At 39.5% G+C, this 21,589-nt stretch overlaps 1 protein-coding gene across 1 annotated transcript; it reads left to right on the top strand.

Moving 5' to 3' along the window:
• Positions 1-15,506: 15,506 nt before the first annotated feature.
• LOC113024570 (dnaJ homolog subfamily A member 3, mitochondrial-like) lies at positions 15,507-21,383 on the top strand. The gene is made up of 12 exons (XM_026171752.1): positions 15,507-15,790; positions 16,998-17,134; positions 17,247-17,330; positions 17,456-17,665; positions 17,805-17,957; positions 18,041-18,188; positions 18,340-18,404; positions 18,496-18,624; positions 19,309-19,424; positions 19,721-19,815; positions 19,940-20,078; positions 20,197-21,383. The coding sequence occupies exons 1-11, from the start codon at positions 15,586-15,588 to the stop codon at positions 20,068-20,070; spliced, it is 1,473 nt and encodes a 490-aa protein (XP_026027537.1). The 5' UTR covers positions 15,507-15,585; the 3' UTR covers positions 20,071-20,078; positions 20,197-21,383.
• The last annotated feature ends 206 nt before the right edge of the window (positions 21,384-21,589 follow it).

Raw genomic sequence — 21,589 nt, 5'->3', positions numbered from 1 at the left:
TAAGGCTTATTAAAAGTTTTCCTCTGGATAAGAACAAACACTTTTTATTTTGCCATTTACCAATTTAGCTCACGAAATCATCCTTTTTATAGTTTGTTTGACCAGTATAGGTTTGGCTTTGGTCAAAGTGGCAAAATCAGTATGTGCTCTTCTTTAGTTAAAGAAGAAAATCCTATTCTCATACACGTACAACTCAACAGTTTCCGAGACAGTGGTTACTGTCCTAGTCTCTATAGCTCAGTTATATTGTTATTGTCAGTTATCTACACCCTTCACATTCCTTCCTTCCTTCCTTCCTTCCTTCCTTCCTTCCTTCCTTCCTTCCTTCCTTCCAAAAGCGTTTTATCTCAACCATATATACCTGGTTGCTTTTAATCGCCATACATTAGTTTGTGTAAACAAACTAGACAAAGAAAATTGTGTGGTCTCAGCAACGAGTTGAGCGGGCTAGCTGCACTGAAAAGGAAGCTAACCATAATTTTGTAACTGCAAATATTTTATAAAAAACAGCAGTGCAGAGGAAAAGGTGTTTGATTCAGGTGCACTGGTGGTTCGCAAGACTGACAAATGCAAGTCTCATGCTCCCCTCTCTGAATTTGTGTTTTCCTGCTCTATGGTTGGGTGTACAGACTTTGTCATCCAGTCTAATAGCAAAGACATAGCTGTGTGACGTAAGAAGAAGACTGATCAGCACAATCAGCTGCCAAAGCATGGAGAGGTACGACTAAAATGTCAAGAAATCCACACGACCTTATTAGCATTATTTTATGCAATATTAAGGTGCAATTTAACTCCAGGTATCCTGGGGATTGAGATTGCCCACTCTAGTATCTTTAATAGCATCCAGTTGCTACGTGGCTCTGTTTTAAAAGAAGTGGGTGTTGGGCAAATGAAAAGAGTCTCACTTACTCTTTTTCACAGTTGGTCAAACATTAGGAATTGTACAAGTTTGTTTGAAACCTGTCACAGAAACAATTCAAATTGACAGGGGAAAATGTTTTCACATCAACACACAATCGCGGGCCTCCTGACAGCCTCCTTTTCTTTTCTCTCTAAAGTTTCCGCTCCACACAGCGGCCGTGGAGCCGGGAGAGGGCTGTGACAAGAACAATACAGGTCAAGTGTGCAATTACATCTTCACCTGTTGACAAAACAGCTCAGAGAAAGTAACATCCTGCCAAGTCCTGTGTTTTCAACCATGTTTGCCCTCCAACCTTCCTCCCCTCTGCAAACATCTTTCATCCCTCTCCAGCTCCCACGTTTAATGGAGCCTCGCTTGACTCGGTATGAGGCTCAAGTGAACTTGTCAAAGTCAGACGTCGCTCCCAAAGATGAAAGGAGCTTTGGTGGTCCCTGCTGTGAGGTGTGGTGGGGGAGAAGAAAAGAGAGAAACGGAGACGACACTAATACCCAGATACAGTTGCATACTCAGCTCTGCATACCTCATTGTTGCAATTTGTCTCTCTGTTTATTACTTTTTTCAAGGATCTTGTTCAGGGAAGATCATACATTTGGCATGACCTAAGGGAGGCCTTCCCCTGTCAGCAATGTTGTGGTCAGAGACATATAGCCAAAAGGCTCAGGTGGGTTTCTGCACTGCATGGTTCAATTGTCACCTGATGTGCAGGGAAGTGGGGAGCGAATGGCTTGACCACACCTCAGTCTTAAGAGCTTCAGGCAAACCTTTGGTGTGAACGACCAGCTCTTTGTTGGAAAGCTGACAGGGCAGATAGCAATTTCCTGCGAAATGGGTACAAGTTAGAAGCACAAGAGTGATCTCTCTGTGCGGCAATGACACACACACACACACACACACACACACACACACACACACACACACACACACACACACACACACACACACACACACACACACTTACAAATCAGAGAGGGTGGTAGTAGGTGATCCTCACATAACACTAATGGCTCCAATGACTCAGAAGGAAATAGGTTAAGCTGACACTTGGGTTCCCATGCAGAAAAGTAGGTAAAACACTAATGCTTCTGTGTCAGTGCTATATCCCATATTGAGACCTTGGTATACAATGTAAAAAGCCATATAAACATCAAATTACAAATACTCTTCAAAAGAAAAATCAGGGAATGAAACTCTTCAAAAGGGGGTTTAAACTGGATTAGTTTGGAGATTGTTTAATTGTTTCTGTCTGATGCCATCAGAGTTGCAGAAACATGCCCAAGGTGTCATTTGCCACTGATATTTTGTTGTAATGTTCATGACAAACATTAGCAACATGTAGGCCTGTTTTTGAGGAAGGCCCAAGATCGCCATGCTCAGTTTGAGAGCAAAACCTTTTTGCACGTTTCCTTTCACTTGCGGCTTGATTAGATTTAGGCTAGAAACATCAGCACTAGCTTTAAGAACGGATTGTTGTTTGAGTTAAAATATCCTGCTTCACATGAACCTGCACAGTGAGAAATTATGCTTGTATGGTGCATTTAAATACAACACCAACAGCTTCGATGGGATGGGTATCCTGTGATGGAAGTCAGCACTTTGTAGTACAGAGACAGAGAGACAGCAAAGCCTGGTTAGAAATTCTTGCCGTGACTTGTCTAAAAGAGATGCATTCTCTAAGTTGCACTCCAATCAATCATAGCTTGCTATGGTTCATAAATGGCACGCAGTACAGGTATCTATACTGCCCTTAACTGTCATATGAGTTTAAATTCTTACTTTTAGCTTTAACAACTTTAACTCTTGTTTAAAGTTTTCAGTGGGAGGGGAATTTAATCTAAATTTCTTAGGCATCCCCAAATTGAATTTCTCCTACCCATACACCAATCATAATCATACAAGTATGATCGCCTGAAGGTGGGCTGTGGTATCTGCTTGAAGATGTTAGCAACAGATCCTTAAAGTCATTCAGTTGTGAGAAGGGGCCTTCATGGATTGGATTTGTTTGCCCAGCACATCTCACAGAACTGTGATTGGATTAAGATCTGGGAAATGGGAGTCAAGTCAACACCTGAAACGTCTTGTTGTGCTCCACAAACCTTTTGCTTTGTGGTACAGAGCATTATCTTGCTGAAAGAGGCCAAAGCCATAAGGGAATGCCATTTCAGTAAAAGGGTGTACAGCAGCGGTCCCCAACCTTTTTTGCGCCACGGACCGGTTTATGCCCGACAATATTTTCACGGACCGGCCTTTAAGGTGTCGCGGATAAAGACAACAAAATAAAACTAGTACCGGTACCGAAAAAAAAGAAGATTTATTCATAACACACGTGAAAAGACCCAGGAAAACTGAGTTGACGATAAAAACAATAACAAAATAACGCTGAAAACCGATAAAAACCCTGAAAACCATACATTTCATACCTGAGCCTCAACTCTCGCGGCCCGGTACCAAACGACTCACGGACCGGTACTGGTCCGAGGCCCGGGGGTTGGGGACCGCTGGTGTACAGAGTCCGCAACAATGCATGGAGCAGCTGCTACGTGTCAAAGTAACATCCACATTATCATCACCTCCACCTGCAGGGCCCCTGCAGAGATGCTCTGTGTTTTCTGACCCAAGGTTTCCATTGCTAAAAGCATTACACAGCTTCTGCCAGCTTGCATGCTTCACATAGTGCATTCTGGTGCCAGGTGTTTCCCAGGTAAGAATGCACACGCACACATGATGTAAAAAAAAAACAAAAACTGATTCATCAGACCAGCCACCTTCTTTTGTTGATCCATGGTCCAGTTCTAATGGTCACATGCCCATTTTTGACACTTTTGGCCCCATACACAGCAAACTGCAGACAGTGTTTTTGACACCTTATATTCAGAACCAGCATAAAATGACCACAGCGTTAACACCGGCCAACCTTCACTCCCCACACGCATCACTAAGCCTTGGCCTCCCATAAACCTGTTGGTGGTTCCTTCCTTGGACCACATTTGATAGATCGTTCTGACCCAGTTGTCTAGCAATCACAATTTGGCCCTTGTCAAACTCACTCAAATCATAATTCTTGCTCATTTTTCCTGCTTCTGGAACATCAACTTTGAGGACAACATGTATATACTGTATTGTCAAAATGTCAAATGCTAATGAGTAGCCTTTGATTCTGCTGATGCCTATCTTTCACTTTCATGGAGTCCTGCTTCTTAGAGGCTGCTTTGTGTCCCATTCACACAAGGCTTACATTACATACTTAATGCAGTTTAAAGGACATGTATTGTGCAGTAAAGAGGGGGAAAGAACAGCAACTCTAGCAGAGCAGCTGCAGCTGCAGCTCCATGTTGAAAAATGCATGACTACAAAGCAATATGGGGCTAAAAATAAACAAGGTGCCAATGTGAGTTTTCTGTACTTAGTAAATTAAGTATTTAACGAAGTCAATAAGCCAGTGTTAGAACTTAAGAAAAACAACTTAAGAAAACACTTTAGTGCAGGTACACAGTGTTCCCAGGTCATGATGGAGCTGTCCAAATTGGCCCAGATACGTTTGGCCTGCTGTGTAAGAGTCCTGGGAACAACCCAGTCTACAGTTTGTGAGTGGGTGGCCTGATCCAGATCTGCATATAGTTTCATATACCATGCATCTCCTTTGTGCATTGATGTACTCTCTCACACACACAGAAGCTATACAAGAAAATCAAAATACAGTGTGTTCCACTTATTGAGAATTTCTATCAGTTAATATGAAAATGTTTTCCCTGTGGAAACCACCAGTTGGTCAACCGCAAAAATTCTCCTCTGAAAGAAAACCCAACTGGCAAACTCTTTGAACAATCAACCACAAGACGTCACAGTGGCGTTTAAAATGGTTTTAGGGTTTAGATTTAGAGAGGGATAAGGTTTAGTGGAGCGATATAGGGGTAAAAACGGAAACAAGGAAGAATGGAGCTGGGCTGGATATTTAACACACGTAAAAAATGAGTTTCCATAAAAACAGCACAAAGGGCTCATTCATTGTAGAGACAGTTATTGTAGTTTTGTTCTCTTTTTTTAAATTAAGGAGAAATATATATGTGTGTGTGTTTAAAAAGCTGTTTAACTGTCAACAAAGCCCTTTATAGGAACTGGTCGTTACAAATATTTTAAAGCAGCAAAAATACAAACATTACCAAGATACCTTTGTATATGAAAAATGTACCAATACCACTCCCACCCCAACAATAGCAACAGCAAGAAAGCTCTAGAAACGACTGTATACTACTGACCCAGCTCTGAAAAGGCAGATAAAGTAAAATATGAACAAATGCAGTGGAGCATTTAGCAGCTAGAGTCGGGTACTTCCCACAGGTGTAACTGGAGAACCACACAGAAGAAAGTATGTATTGTTGGATACTCATGGACAGAAACATCACTCCAAATGTACGGACGTCACTACTATGACAAGTTACATCATGTCATAGATATCTCAAAGTTAAGGCAGTAAACTTAATTTCTCTGTGTATTTTGACCTTTGGTCATCATGTCTGCAGCATGCAGGTCACTGAAAACTTAACCATTTAAAAAAACGTCAGTGTCCAGAAACTTGTTTTTCTGCCTTTATGTGTGGATATAACACAGCAGAAAACTGAACCTATCATTCAAAAATAGATACAAATGCCAAAATTTATGCTTATTTATCTGGACTTTATTACTTTGAAAAAACTCCATTAGAAACCTGAATTTTTAAACATTTTCAAAAATGTGCCTTTATCTTCTTTTGTGACATCAGACTGTGTGTTGTAATGTTGCTTGTAGGCTTTTGATTGGCAAACACTTATGTACATTTAGAGCTATATTGCAGCCTTTTTTGCTTTTGTATACTCATGAAATCACTTCTTTTTTTTCTAAATGAAAGTGTAAAAAAATACCCCTATATGTGTGGATTTCTCCTAACTGTCTAATGTTAGCCTCTTCCTATTCTGAACCCAGTTGGTGTAGGCTGTAGCTCAGGGGATATAGCAGTTCATCTGCTACTCGAAGGTAAGATGCTGAACCCTGAGTTGCTCCTGATCTGTTTGTTGAAGTGTGAACGTGTGTGAATGTTAGAAGGAAGCACTTAAACGTTTTTTAAAAAAGTGAAGATGTTTGTTGAATAAAGTTCTTTGAGTGCCCAAAGAGTAGAAAAGCACGTTACAGGAAACAAATTACTCACTATTTATTATTAGTTTTTCACCTGACTAAGTCTTAATGCTCAAACTACCCTTTGAAGTTTTATCAGAAGGATTAAAACTCAAACTGGTCCTCACATAGATAGTTGTAGAAGTAAAAACAGACACATATGCACATGCACACCCGCTGGCTTGAGACTGGGAAGCAGAGAATTACAGGCAACCACAAAGACATTCATGAGCAGTCCCATGGCAGCCATCACCCAGAACAGGACTGCTGCCACAGAACTGCAGGGGCAGAGAAACCCTCCGTTTGTTGACTCCACAGATTAGTGGCTTAATATAACAACACAAAGACTGCCTTTCTCTTCAATCCACCCAGGGAATAAGCAGAAGACTAACCACAGCAGTTGCATAATTTATTTTCTTTCATTATCTGTCACCACAGCATGTTTTTTAAAACTTTAATCATGTTCATAAGTGAAACGTGTACCCTAAAAATGCAAACATTACCACTGATAGGATCTGAAAAAGCTTCTTCTCTTACATATTTCCCTCATGTTTGTAAGGTCCTGCTGGCTGGTCAGCTGACTTGTGAAATCTCGTAGACATTTTCCCAACCAAGGGTAATTAAGATTCCTCCAGCACAAGGCATAACACCATTGTTTACTGCTGATTCAAGCACGACTGCATAACTACTATCTTTCATAATGACAGATGACAAAGCATGAATCCCAAGGCATCTACATAAGTCTTGTTTTTTGTTTCAGAGCATGTTTGCTTCACTCACACACTTGTGTTGCTCTTGTCCTGTAATTTCATGTTATGATTCAGCACATGAAGTCATCAGTGGTTGATTAGCATTATATGCTGGGCTTAGGAAGCCAGATGCATATGACGTGATTAAGGAAAAGATAAAGGATTGGAACAGGAATGTGTAATCCAAGTACTCCCTGAAGGAAAAGGATTTATATCAGTGAACAACATATCTAATGAAGAAGCAGACCACATGCAGATGGGAAGATGGAATAGTTGTAATTGGATAACTATTCTACCCTAAAAAAATCTAACATTTAGGACAGCTGTCAGTTTTCAGAAAATGACTGATATTGGGACACTGAAGGAAGTGAAAAGGACAGATATGAAGTAATGAAAAAATGTGATAAGGCACCAAAAACACAATCATCTCTGGCACGACTGGACATAATCTGACCAACAAGACAGGGAAACAACACTGAGACGAGACTGACAACACAGCGAGGGGGAGAGCGAGAGAGACACACAGATGAGACCAAGACAACCAGGACACGAAGCACTGACAAATAAAACAAGTAACTAAGAATTAGAAATAAAGCAACAACATAAATCTTAAAGACAAAACAATCACACATCAACCTTCAAATCTCCAAAAATCAGAAAACAGAGAACAGACCCGGGGGTCCTCACACAGTCATGATATGTACGCTAAAGCAGCGGTCCCCAACCCCCGGGCCTCAGACTGGTACCGGTCCGTGAGTTGTTTGGTACCGGGCCACGAGAGTTGAGGCTCAGGTATGAAATGTGTGGTTTTCAGGGTTTTTAATCGGTTTTCAGCGTTATTTTGTTATTGTTTTTATCGTTAACTCAGTTTTCCTGGGTTTTTTCACGTGTGTTATGAATAAATCTTTTTTCGGTACTGGTACTAGTTTTATTTTGTTGTATTTATCCGCTACACCTTAAAGGCCGGTCCGTAAAAATATTGTCAGGCATAAATTGGTCCGTGGTGCAAAAAAGGTTGGAGACCGCTGTTCTAAAGTATCACGATTAATTCAAAAGTTTAAAGCAGCTGTTATGGTCTGTTGTATTATGGCATAGAATAAACATGTGGTCAGCAAGGCCAGAACTGGTCCACACAAAGTGTGCAGCAAGGCCAGCTGTGATTGTGAAAACTCCTCTGTTGCACCAACCATTTGCATGTCATCATTTACTTTATCCTTATATATGCTCCTACCAGCAGTCTAACCTTACCTTTCTAACTTCGTCTCCAAACTGCTCGATCACACCTTATTATAAGCAATAAGTGCAATATAATAATCAGTATATTCTTTAATATAGTGATGAGCCTAGTTGACACTGATATTGTGTAGCTGCAACAGATGGACATTAGTTCCACATTACTATCAACTATCAATCTTCAGCAGCTGCTAAAGATCTGGGTCAGTTCGTTTGTTTTCCTGCATGAGTCTGTGTTTTGGCCCGAGGTGCCTGACAGCGCTGCTGATATATGGAACTCTATTGTCATCATTCATAACTCCAACACACTAATTACAACCACAGACTTGTAACGGGTGCTGCCGCCTTTAACCTTGCACTTTATGACAACAAAGATGGGTTTTGTGTGTGTAGGAGTGGAGGAGGAGCATACGCAGCTGAGTAAAGACTGACACCGCTGCCACACCTCTAACTGATTGGCTGCCTTGACCTTAGACCTGCCGCCTCCACAGAGATTAAAAAGCAAAAAATTATTAGATAATAAGCCACAGTGCCTAAAGCTATTCAAGTATTCAAACAAATGTGAACATAAACATTACATTAATATTTTTATACTGCAAGATATTGAACACTTAGTTCATAATTAACTCTCCTAAGTTTCACCCATGGGATAAATGTGAAAAGAGCCAATTTTAATGAATCATGAATAAATCATACTACTAGATAAGTTACTTTCATTACGTATTTAGTAGAAGTACTTGATTTTCCAAAGGAGTATAAGATCAATGTCCTGTCACAGTTTTGAGAATGCTGAAGTCTACCTGCTGGGCTGTCAGAGCACTATGCAACCTGTCACTGGTTTATTTAATCTTTCATAATCGCCAATCCAAAAAAAAAAAAAGAAAAAAAATCAATCTCTTAACTGGATGCAAATATTACAGAAAACTTCACAAAATGCATTTAGGACATTTTTAGCTCAGTGACGCCATCTACTGTGTCTAACTTGCAAATGTGAGACATCAGGGTAGTTGAATAACTGTATTTACATCAGAATCAGAATGATTAATTATAAATTTTAATTAAAACATCATAACCTCTATACTACTATACTAAAGGACCTCTGACCTTTGTTTAGGCGTCATTGCACTCTCAACATCTAAATATGCTACATTTTGTGTTTTTGTTACTAAATATCATGATGTTAGTTTTACACCTGTTGAGAGTCAGTATTATTGGAAAAAAATTACAGAGTGTAGCCATAATTCAGTGAACTCCCCCCAATGTATACTTTATAGTATACATTGGGAGTTTAAGTGTTAAAGTGTGCCAAGTGATGTACTATAGTATTATTAACTTTTAGCTGTTTACGATGAATATTTTGCCACCTTCAAAATTTGCTGGCCCCCAGCGGCCCCCCTTGGCAGGACTGTCCTGTGTTGGTAATGATGCCATAAGATTGCTGGTGCCAATCCCAGGACAGATCCCTGATGCATCTCACACTCTTATATGATGTATTTGTGTTTCCTGAACAAGTTTGCACTTGAAGTTAACTCCATCCTGGGAGAGTCAGTCTTAAGATACTTCTACTCAGCTCTGCTGCAACCATTATAGCAATGGTTAGGACAGTTTCAAATAGATTTGAACAGTCGTGTATGTCCCAGACCCCCAGAGCCAGAATCCTGCCAAACGCTACTATTCATATCAGTAAATGTGACATTAACAACACTGGACAGTTTTCACTCTCCCCTGTCTCCAGTAGAGGAGCTGCCAAAATATAACATTAGAAGACCACATCAGAAAATAATATTAAAATACATGCTTACTACTATTATTATATTTATTTTAAGGGTCCTGTGCAGCTCCAAAAAAGGTAAAATTGCATATGGTTTAGAGAACAGTAAAGCTGGATGAATCTCCCAGGAACTGTGCTTTCCTGGGTTCATGCTGCTTCTGTCCTCATTTAGCATTGGTGGTCACCACAAAGAGACATTCAGTATCAGTGACCTTTTTTTTTATATTCATTTGTACTGGCACTTGAGTTGCACTGGTTTCATTGCAGGAAATAATAGATGCTGCAACTCATAAGAAAAAAAAGAAGAGAAGTCAACAGTCAGAGTTTTCTGTGCATGTCTCATACATGTGATATATGTACTATATAACTACAGCACGGTATGATATTACTCAAATTTACAGTTTAAAAAAACACCCAACCTGGAAACAATTTATTTTGTTTATTTTGATTAAACATAACTAGTCACAAATAATGCTATAACTTGTTGTCATGAATCCATGAATCATTTTTTCCTGGACAAGGTGTTATACACATATATTTCCATAAAATCAGTCACTGTAACATTTTTGCATGAAGAGGCCAACAGACCAATGGTATTTCTCAGGAACAAAAACTAAACCCCTTTTAGTCCCCTTCAGCTACTTTTGCAGTCCACGGAGCAGAATCATGATGGAGAAGATCCTGCTTGGTGTCTTGTATGTCTCAGGTCAGTAAATTTTATTTTCAACCTCTAGCAGTGCTTATTGTTATGATGTGTCCACCTCACATGGTCATAATTTTGTCACAGGCTGGCTCATCCTCTGTAAGTGCCGTCAGTACCACTTTGTCAGTCAACCTTTGACTTGGCATGAAGCTGCTCATTACTGCAGAACTCAATACACAGAACTGGCTGTTACCGAAGACATGAATGAAATGACCCAACTTAAAAAGAAAGTTTCATCTGCTGGTTACAAGTCTGCAGTCTGGATTAATCTGTACACCCATATCCACTATAAAAATTACTACAGAGAGGACAACTTCATCAAGGAAGACCAGAAAATAGAAATGGCACCTTTCTTTGTTCGTTTTTTCTGTCGAAGCATTTCATTGAATGGAGTAAGGTGGAATAACAATTGCTCAGTGGAATATCCATTCATCTGTTATAATGGTGAGCACGCACAAAAAGAGTCATGTTATTGTCATAAAGTTATTTTGGTTTTAAATTCCATGTAACTAATCTTGAACCATTTGTCCACAATTCTCTCTGCAGGTACAAACCCTCTGGGTCCTGAATATGTTTTTGTGAATGAAAGCATGGACTTTTTCAGAGCTTTGAAGTATTGCAGAGAGAATTTCACCGAACTAACTCGGACATGGAACAAAGACGTGCAGTCATTGTTGCCCAATGGAACTCAAGCATGGGTTGACATGATTGGACTTGTGCACAATCACTGGAGTACTAGTTTTGGATACTGGGATGATTTTCTGCAGACATTTGATTCAGAATACGAGTTGTGTGGTGTTGCAGATTTGCAGAGATTAGGAAAATGGAGGTTACTTCCCTGTGAAACAAAGCTACCATTTGCTTGCTACAGTAACCTGCAAAGCAATGATGTAGAAAAGGAAGTTAAACAAAAAGGTACTTGTTTATATTTTCATGATCCTAAATCAATACATCTGCAGACCTTTAGGTCTTTAGATACTTTCTTTTTCATTAGCTCTTTTCTTTCTCAGTAATAAACCTGAAGTTGAAAATAGACGGTGCCTCCCTGAATGTGAATGACTCAGCTGTGAAAGCAGACCTTTTGAAAAAGGCAAGTCTCAAAAATCTAACCTTAGATTTCCATTTTATGACCTTTGGGTTTTTTTTAGGCTTAGTAGCAATGACTTTCCATTGTATACAATTTAAAGAAGTGTTACATTATTAGGCGGTTCAGTGTAAACCTGAACATTTCCCAAAACAGAATAGTTCTCAGCAATGTGTTCAATTTTTTTTTACAATTTTTACATTTACATTTTACAATTTCAGAATTAACTAATTTAACTATATTTTGGTCTTTTGGATCAGACATATTGACTATTTGTTCTCATGCAACATTTTAGTGGATCAGTTTTTATATTTTAAATGTGCCATTCGCTGCCCAGGCAGTGTTAGAAAACAGTTCTCAAGTAAAAGTCCTGCTGTGTACATCTGTGTATATGTGAATACTAGCGTGGACTGTGGACCGTGTCTATTAGGTCAAACACAAAACAGTAAGAACACGTTACAGTATGTTCTGAGGTGTATGTATGTCATTCCCATTAGTTTCATTTAAAGAACTGACTAAGTATGTACTACTCAGCTTGAATAGTCAGACGGCAAGAAAAACGTCTGAGTGTGATGCGAAAATTTGCTTCTTAAATAAAAAGAAATGCAGTTTTAAAGTATCTACTGTTTATATCTTCCAGCTGCAGGACAAACTGAATGAGACTGGAGTGAGTGGAGTCACTCTGAAGTGGAGAGAGCAGCCTGATGGAGAAGTCTTCCACAAAGAAGGGAGAAATTCACAGAAGGAAAAAAAAAAAACTGAACTGTGAAATTGAAAACCGATCTTTACATCTGCTTATCTTCAACACATAGTGGTTGTTTAGTGTTTCTGAAATGTATTTCTAAATTGTCATTTAGTACAGCTTTAGTGTTTGCAGTTATTAATGATACTCCCAGACATCTAAAACGTGTCATCTCTCAGTGACTTAAGTGACTTCATTTGCATGATTTCCACTTTGATATTTAATATTGTTATACAGAAATGAGTTTTAAGCTTTAAACTTCTTTGACTATTTTTTGTTTCATATGTTAAGCAACCTTTCACATATTGCTGTTTTCTGTCTTTTCTGGTAAAGACATGTTCTATCTATCTGAATTGTAAAAGAATCAAAAGGAAGAATTTGTGTATGTTTGTGTGCGGGTAGTTTGATGTTTAGTTTGAATGTGATGGTAAATCCCCTGCTTATTATGTTTAGTTCCTACTTCCTTTTGCAGTTAACCACCAAGAATAAATATAAAACCTGTACTGTATGTGTGATCTAGATCTCCTTTCAATAGCAAGGCAGCTATTTCCATAAATGAAAATTAAGTTACTTGAATGCTGTGATGCACATAAATGTCAGGAATCTCTTGAAAATGTTTCAAACTGAACAGACACAAAACAGAAACATTTGTTGTTGGTCTAAAAAGTCAAAACGTGTTTAGATTCATCATTGCTGGCCAGGATCCACTGATTTATCAGTTTGCAAATAAAAGGCTAGTTATAAACACATTATTTAAACTAGTAAATGACATTCACTTGCTCACCAAAGACATCGACTTCTTTAAACAGTCCCTGAGTACACTGATGGAATACTCTAATTAGACTGTGTGTATTAGGGCTTGGAAAGTTTGGCAGGTCAGGCTCTGGTGTGGTCGCCATGAGATTTGTCACTCATCATCAGAAACCTCAGTATGGATGGATAACATTTGATTTTGTTTAATAAAGATTCTTATGCTGGTCTGAAACTATTTAAATATATTAACAGGCTTTGACTTTGGATTACAGACTGTGGTGGTAGGTTGAATAATAAGTTTAATGTGAGAGTGTTGGCCAACAGCCTGTAGGTCTGATAGCAATACTCTATGCAGCTTCTTCATGACAGCCATGGTAGGAAAAGAGGTGGGTGAAAACAGATCCAACAACATGGAGCTGAGTGAGCAGAAAATGTATGAGAGGAGTAATAGGGAGGGAAATTAATGGCAGCAGGCTGGCGAGTGGAGATTGGAAGGTTTGTGAAAAGAAGAGCAACAAGCAGAAGAAGGCAGGAAGTCTCAGAGAGTGAGGTCGGTAAGGTGCGGTGAGGTGAAGAAGTCTAAGTCTATTTCCTTCATGTGGTGGTGAAGTTTGAAGGTGAAGGTGAAGTAAAGAAAAAGGGATCTGCTAAAACTCACAAAGATAATAAGAGTAAGACATAAAGTATTCTGGGGTGTTAGGGGATGGCGACTTGAGGACTGGGTGTATCATGAGCTACCTCTGTTGATTTCCCTCCTCTACACTGACAGTATACTGCTTATACCAACTTCATACTAGACAGTGTAACGTTGTTATAGAGGTTGGATTTAGTGAATGAATCTAAGCACCATAAGTTTAAATGCAAATTCATCTACTAGACATCATAGGTTTCATCACAGACAACGATTAGACGGCCTACGGAGAGGAGGTAATGGTACTGTACAAGCAGTGCCTGGAAAATAACCTGTCTCTCAACGTCAGCAAGACAAGAGAAGATATAGAAATGATAGTCAACGGTCACATTTCTATTTATGATTTCTTTATCTATTTATAATAGTGTGTAAATATATATATTTTATATATACTTAGTCTCTTAACATTTTTTACAAAATGTTTAATTTCATAAATATTTTATTTTTTACTATATTTTTTACTGTACTATACTGCTGAGTGATTTGTCTTCAGCTCGTCAAGTACATTTCATTGCAATGTTGACCCTGTGCTAACTTACATATGACAAATAAAACTGAAACTGAAGCTGAACTGAACTTGATGGAACCCACCACTGACCATGAGCACCACAACCAACACAGTGCTTTACTATCAATCCATCACAGTACAACAACCGTACCTTTATCTACTGCACAAAACTTCCCAGTATTTTCATGAAACATTTGAATAAAACAAAGTAGGTATACCTTAGTTTGTTTTGCAGCATGTTTCACAATATGAAAATACATAATGACGACCTTCCATGCAATCTTTAAATCTGCAGTTTATCAAGCATCACTGATAAGTCCGTACCTTTAAATGTTATCTCTCTTCTTCCTCTCTGCTTCTGTCTTTCTTATATCTTTCTCCATCTCTGAGTGCAGTTGTCACACTCTTTTCTCTCTCTGGGAAATACCTGCAAGGACTAGCAGACACAGTCAGCAACAGACTGAACACAAACAGATTGTGTGTTTGCTGGTGTTAGGTAGAAACATTGTATTTGAAGTTGCCTGCCTTAAAAAATCTTAGGAGTAAAAAAGTGTTACTCTCGTTATGCTTCCTCATCTTCAGTAGTGCTAGATAGAAGAGGAAGTACTGTCACCACAACTTACAGATACCTGTATTCAGTGTGGATTATTTTAACCCCAGGTAAAAATGCTATAAATGATATAATTGAATAAGGAACATTTGAAACTTCAGTACAAGAGAGAGACGAATGATATTTAGCTTCTTTCAATGACTGTCTGGCTAAAAATGATGGAAATTTCGTTCACAAATGACAGCAAGTCATCTTGAGCCACAGACAACATCCCTGTCCTTTATTTATCCAGCTAAAAAGTCTCATTGACAATAAAAAAGCATTTTTTAAGGGATATGGCCAAGACACCATCAAAAACATCACCGTTCTATAAAGATATTTTAAGTGGCCGAAAAAAATGATTCATTATCATGTAGGTACAAAAATGCAGACTTACAAAAACAGGTATATTCTTTATTTAATATATATCTAACCTATAAATCATCTTCACTGCACTCTATTCACCAATATAAGCAAAGTCATTACACAATAAAAATACGCAGAAACATAGGAGATTGATTTTTTTGGCAGACGATCGCTTTTTTGCACAGGACTTTTCTCCAGAATGTGACTTCTTGGAAATTCTGCCAGGACTGGCCGCATGAAGGACGTGAAGGAGGCAGTAATACAACACAGATGGATGTGAGCTGCCGTTAAACACTAGAGAAGAAGAAGAAGCCGGTAGTGACGCGAAAATGGCGTCCTCCGCTGCCCGGCTGACTACACGCTGGTTAACAGCATCAGTTTCTTCTGGATATCGTAGCGGCCGTTTTCTCACTATTTCATCCGGGAATGGAGGAGTTTGTCCAGCGACCAAATCACAGACACACCGGGCAGGGACAGCGGTTAGCCTGAGCTCTTGGACACGCGGACATGCTGTGACATTGAGAGAACTGACAGGTGGGATAAGTTAGCTAAGTGTCGCAAAACCTGTTTTATATCAGCACGTATTCTGAATGCGATATCCAGCAGCCTGTCTGAAGGTCTAGTTAACAGAGCTTTGTGATGCTGAGAGAGTGAGCGACATTGAAATGCTGCCGTAGTTCTCCACAGTTCTTTAGCCTCCTGTGAGAACCAGTAGCAGTCAGTGCAGTGTGAATGCACCAGTGACACTCTGCACCCATACACACCTTCCTACGGATCAGACCGCCTGTATGGCAGCATCACTTAGTTCTCCATCCCCCTGTTTAGAATAAATGGTGACTGTTCATTTTTAAATGTGCTTCACCAGGACTAGATACTCCCAGGACAACGTTACTAATACCAGGTAGCAACTTCACTTTATCATTGGATGAACTCGACAAAAGTTTGAACTTCTCTCTTAGGGATTCCTCTGTGTTGACATAATGGCAGGATATTGTCTGTGTATTTATCAGCAGCACCTTCAGGCTGCAGATCCTGTGTTTAATGACATCTCTGAGCTGGTTCCAGATCTGCTGACCACTGATCTCACCGTGTTGTTAGACAAAGTCTTTGCTTTGTCACGTGGTATGCTGTCATGCTGGTTGCTCCTGTTAGAAGATGGTCGGATGCGCATGCTTAGCAGCAACACTTGCAGATATTCTTCTCATTTAACTTAACATCTTGTCTACGTTCTTTAATCTGGACATTAACTGATGACCTGTATTTGAACAGTTTTACACTTCACACATTTCATGAATAAACAGATGTTCCTACAAAGTGGTCAGTAAGTCAAGAAGGCTGTATCTAATTTGACAAACAAATATATAATGATAGCTGCAGTGACTACCAGATATACTCAGTCAAAGGAAACTAATGGTCAAAAGTTTCAGTAATTAAATTATTACTTAGCAACTTAACAACTTAGGACTACATGTACAAAAAAATAGTCAATTAGAAGTATTAATTTTAGCTTTAGCAAAATAAACTATACAGTTATACACTGTATTAGTTCTCCTCTTGGATGTAAACCTAAAATAAAAATAAAAACAAATTACTGCGTTTATGTTCAGTTTTAAAGTCTGATTATACACACACACACATACCCACACACAGTGGTTCACACACATTTAGAAAACTCCTCAGAGATATTTGTAAAAAAAAATCTGCACCTCTAATGTCACCATGATATCCTCTTCCTCTGCAGGGGTGAGATGTCCCCATGGGATTAGCTGCTGCTCTTTCCACTCCAGCAGCAGACTAGCAAACAAGCAGGACTTGTATGAAGTCCTGGGCGTCTCCCGCACTGCCTCACAGAAGGAGATCAAGAAGGCTTACTACCAGGTCTCTTAACATGCTCTTGTTAGACTTCTTATATGTGTCATTCCAGTAAAATGAGTAAAACATGCAGTTTTCTTTTGCCTTAAATGCAAGCTTTTCCTTTTCATTTGTCCAGCTGGCAAAGAAGTACCACCCAGACACCAACCCAAATGACCCAGAGGCCAAAGAGAAGTTTGCAAAGCTAGCTGAAGCATATGAGGTAAAAAAAAAAAAAAAAAAAAAACTCAAAGCAAAACAGTTATATAAATACAAACATCCAACGTAAGTTCATCCCAGAAGCACATTTAGCCTGATATTTATCTGCTTTCTTGCTTCTGTGTGCAGGTGCTGAGTGATGAGCTGAAAAGGAAGCAGTATGACACGTACGGCGCGTCGGGCTTTGACCCGAACCGTGCCGGTGCTGGTCAGCAGCAGTACTACAGGGCTGGGGGCGCCACTATAGATCCCGAGGAGCTCTTCAGGAAGATCTTTGGAGAGTTTACAGGAGGCATGGGCTTCGGAAACATCAACAGCATGTTTGAAGAAAGGCCAGAAGTAAGAGGACGCTGACAACACCATAGCATCGACCTTTTTAGATATGTGATGTTAATTTGATGTGTTTAGTTAAGATTCAGTTTAACATACAGATGTGAGAATTGAACACTGGTTTTTAAATGTTCCCGTCTTTTCCTAGTTTGTGATGGAGCTTACGTTTTCGGAGGCGGCAAAGGGCGTGAATAAGGAGCTGAATGTGAACATTGACGACACGTGCCAGAGGTGTGACGGGAGGGGCAACGAGCCGGGGACAAAGGTGTCTCACTGTCACTACTGCAATGGCACAGGGATGGTGAGTTTCCGACCGACGCTCGGCAGCAGGCTCCTCTCAGCACCTGGCTGCACTCGTCAGCTTGTCTGTGTCGCCCCTTGCAGGAGTCGATCAGCACAGGACCCTTCATGATGCGCTCAACATGCCGGCGCTGTGGTGGGAAAGGATCCATCATAAACACGCCCTGCGCCCTGTGCAGAGGTTCAGGCCAGACTAAGAAGAGGCAGACGGTCACTGTGCCCGTACCTGCCGGTAGGTTTCCATCCTGGGTTCTCAAATCCATCAATGTTTTTAATGCGAGAGTTTACCTCTAGTGTTTGTAGCTACTGCTGCTTAAAACGAATAACCTCAAAAGTTTGCGTTTAATAGTCGGTTTTAAAATAGACGACTGCATATATTCCAGGAGTGGACAATGGTCAGACGGTACGAATGTCAGTAGGAACTAAAGAAATCCTCATTACATTCAGAGTAAGTTTTGGTCTCTCAAATTCACTTACTCCTTATTTTACTTGTGAGAGAGCAGTGCAGAGGTTTGATGCGTCGTGTTTGATCTGTGCAGGTTCAGAGGAGCCCGGTGTTCAGACGTAATGGAGTAGACATCCACTCTGATGCCTTCATCTCAATAGCGCAGGCCATCCTGGGAGGCACAGCCACCACACAGGGCCTCTATGAAACTATCAGTATTGTGGTGAGTGTGTGTCGACAGTAATATTCAGAAGGCCAGTCATTTTCAATTATCCTAGTGGGTCACCATGATACTGCAGTTGGGCCACAGGAATAACAGAAATTCAGTTTGAAATTCTTTACACACATGTACGGTTACATATGTGTAGAATTTTACTTGTTTGTAAACAAAGTGAGTAATAGGAGGTGTGTGATAATACTCTAAATTTACTGCTCTTGTATTGAGGTTTGTGTCCCACTTGTTACACGTTGGCCTAAACACTTAGCATATGATTGTGTAGCTTTAGCAGGTTACAGTCAACAGCCTGCAAATTTTAATGTTTTTGAATAAAGATTTCATGGAAAAGCTCAAGAAAATTTCTCTTCTGTTTGATTAGAGTGAAGATTTCAGATTGGGTGAGCCCCATGGGGCTTTCTGGTCTTTAAGGGGGGCACAGCACTCTTGACTTTGAGAATCTCTGCTTAAGCTAATAAAATGTGTTTTTAGGTAACCTCAATGCGCAAGTGTTTGATATTTATAGTTTGTCTATTGTGTTTTTTTTCTTTTTATTTCTGCAAATTATTAAAGAGTGTAAAGTTTTAATAAAGAGCGGTGCCTGCAGTATTTCTAACTGCCTCTCTCAGATGCCTCACAGGGAGTTTCACTGGAGGAAACCTCTATTTCAAAATGTGTTGGTCGTGTTTTCAGATTCCTGCCGGCTGCCAGGCTGATCAGATCATCAGGCTGCAGGGGAAAGGCATTCGGAGGATAAACAGCTACAGCTACGGAGATCATTATGTTCACATTAAGATCAAAGTGCCCAAGTAAGTTAGTCTGATTGTCCTACAACCAGACATTTTTTGGCAGAATTTTTATTTATTATTTAATTGTTATTACAGAAACATGATAATGTGAATTTTTAAAAAAGTGTAACTTTATTTAGACCCACAAAACTTTTAAATGATGCAGTATCAATAAATTTGTATAAAGGGGTTATAAGAGATTTATGTATATTTTTATTTATGCATGTTTTGTTGTTACATCTTATAAGATGCATTTTTTTGTTAATTTTCTGATATAAATTGGTACTAATCACATGATTCTCTTCACTTTCCTGCAGGAAGTTGACTCGGAGGCAGCGCTCTCTTCTGCTGAGTTATGCAGAGGAAGAGACGGCGGTTCAGGGGACTGTCAGCGGCGTCAGTCCTTCAGGAGGTCAGAACTAAAGCTCAGCTCCATCATAGAGTCAAAGCATGATTTCATAATAATGCGCACATCCATAGAGATAGGTAGTCCAGCCCTTCTGCACTCACCTGATGAAGTGCATGTTATTGTCCAGGAGGGGGCAGCAGCACTTCAGCCACCAGCACAAAGTCAACCGCCTCAGAGGAGGGACAGGACAAGCAGAAGGAGAAAGAGGAGGAGGGAGGCTTCTTCTCCAAACTAAAGAAAATGTTTAGCGGACACTGAGACTGCAGGTTGGAGCTTTAAGTATCTCCTACCATCCCTGATAGAGAGCTAAATGTTGAACACAACAGATATTTATTAACCAGTCTTAATCTGCAGTGTGGTAACCACTTTTTTTTAAATTTTCAGGTAAAAAAAGAAGCAAGCAAAACAATAGTGTAAAGGAAGATGAAAGAATCTACACACCGGTCCTCCACGGCAAGCTCTTCTTGCTTTAAAAATCCAGCCAGGAGTAGAAGGAAGAGAGAAGCACAGTGGCATTTGTGTTGACACAGTCACACATTGTTGAACTTGGAGTTGGAGAACGAGTCAGGGCCACCCACATGACGAAATGTAACCACAAGCACAGACAGGTGCTCGGCGGAAAATTTCTTGATGCGCTCACAAATAAACCAGAAAGTGATTTTTGCTTATTTTTCTGTTACCTCTCATCCCTCCTTATTGTCTTTGAAGCTACTCGATGAGGCAGCGCTCCACAGACAGTAGTTCTGTCAAATTGTGTAAGACAACCAGACAACCTTTGAATGTAAATGTGTTACAAGTAAAAACATGTTAAAAGGATTGCAACTGGATAAAGATTGACATGGATTTTTCACATTGGAATTATGTCATGACCTACGTGATGCTATATCACAGCTAAAAGGTTCCCATCAACTTCCAATGTCCTTAAAAATGAAGCATGGCTGTAAATTCTTGGTAAAGCAAAGTCTGAAGTTTGACTCTAGTTACATTGAAATTTTAGGCAGTGTAATAAAAGGAAATGCAGCTATTGCAACTGCAGTAAGCCAGTGATCAGCAGATGATTGCAAGATTGGCTAAGGTAAAAACATTCACTTCAATCAGTGTTACACCCAGACTCCACTACATTTCCATATAATTTCCATACACTGATATAATCTGAGAACAGGTTTAAATTGATATACATTGACCTGTTAAAGAGATCTTCCTGCAACTTAACTTTTCATTTCTGATTTGTTCTATTAAATAAAAATAGGTTAACTTTTACAATTTGGTGATACTTAAAAAATATAATGTGTTTTATTTGTATTGTCTCAGAATTTAATCCCTATTTTTGTCTCATTTAATGTAAAAGTTTTTTGGGGGGGGTTGTTCATTTTGTATTTTCATGCTGTCACATTGACAAGATATTAAATATTCTTGAATCAAAATTCTAAGAATATTTTTCAGATGTTTAGCAAGAAACAAATGTGAACCAGGCCTAACCAAAGGCCTAATTAAGTTATGCTCTCTTCCTGGTCAATTGTGCCTGTGCGTGGCAACAACACTAATTTAAATAAAGATTCAATGTTGGAAAATGTTTTTCTTTCTTTTTGAAATTTAAATGTTGAGATTGTAATACCCTGAAACAGCAGCAGATGGCAGCGGCAATGGGTAAGTAAATGAAGAAATGCTCTCACAACAACGCTGAAAGGTCTGCTTTGACACAGGCGCGCTCAGCTTTGTTTGATGTGTTCAGCCACCCACTTCATAACCACGGGCAGTGTCTGAACAGAAGCTTTTG

The sequence above is a fragment of the Astatotilapia calliptera genome, chromosome 6 (assembly GCF_900246225.1).
Source record: "Astatotilapia calliptera chromosome 6, fAstCal1.2, whole genome shotgun sequence".
NCBI classification, from domain to species: domain Eukaryota; kingdom Metazoa; phylum Chordata; class Actinopteri; order Cichliformes; family Cichlidae; genus Astatotilapia; species Astatotilapia calliptera.
The sequence above is the reverse complement of the archived record's forward strand: the minus strand, read 5'-3'. Positions and strand labels throughout refer to the sequence as shown.

What these genes read in the sequence shown, in the direction of transcription:
- LOC113024570 (XM_026171752.1), top strand. Translation starts at nt 15,586, where the DNA reads ATGGCGTCCTCCGCTGCCCGGCTGACTACACGCTGGTTAACAGCATCA. An exon ending in CACTGTGCCCGTACCTGCCG is followed by an intron (nt 18,189 to 18,339) that starts GTAGGTTTCCAT and finishes CATATATTCCAG; the next exon opens with GAGTGGACAATGGTCAGACG. An exon ending in CGGCGTCAGTCCTTCAGGAG is followed by an intron (nt 19,816 to 19,939) that starts GTCAGAACTAAA and finishes GTTATTGTCCAG; the next exon opens with GAGGGGGCAGCAGCACTTCA.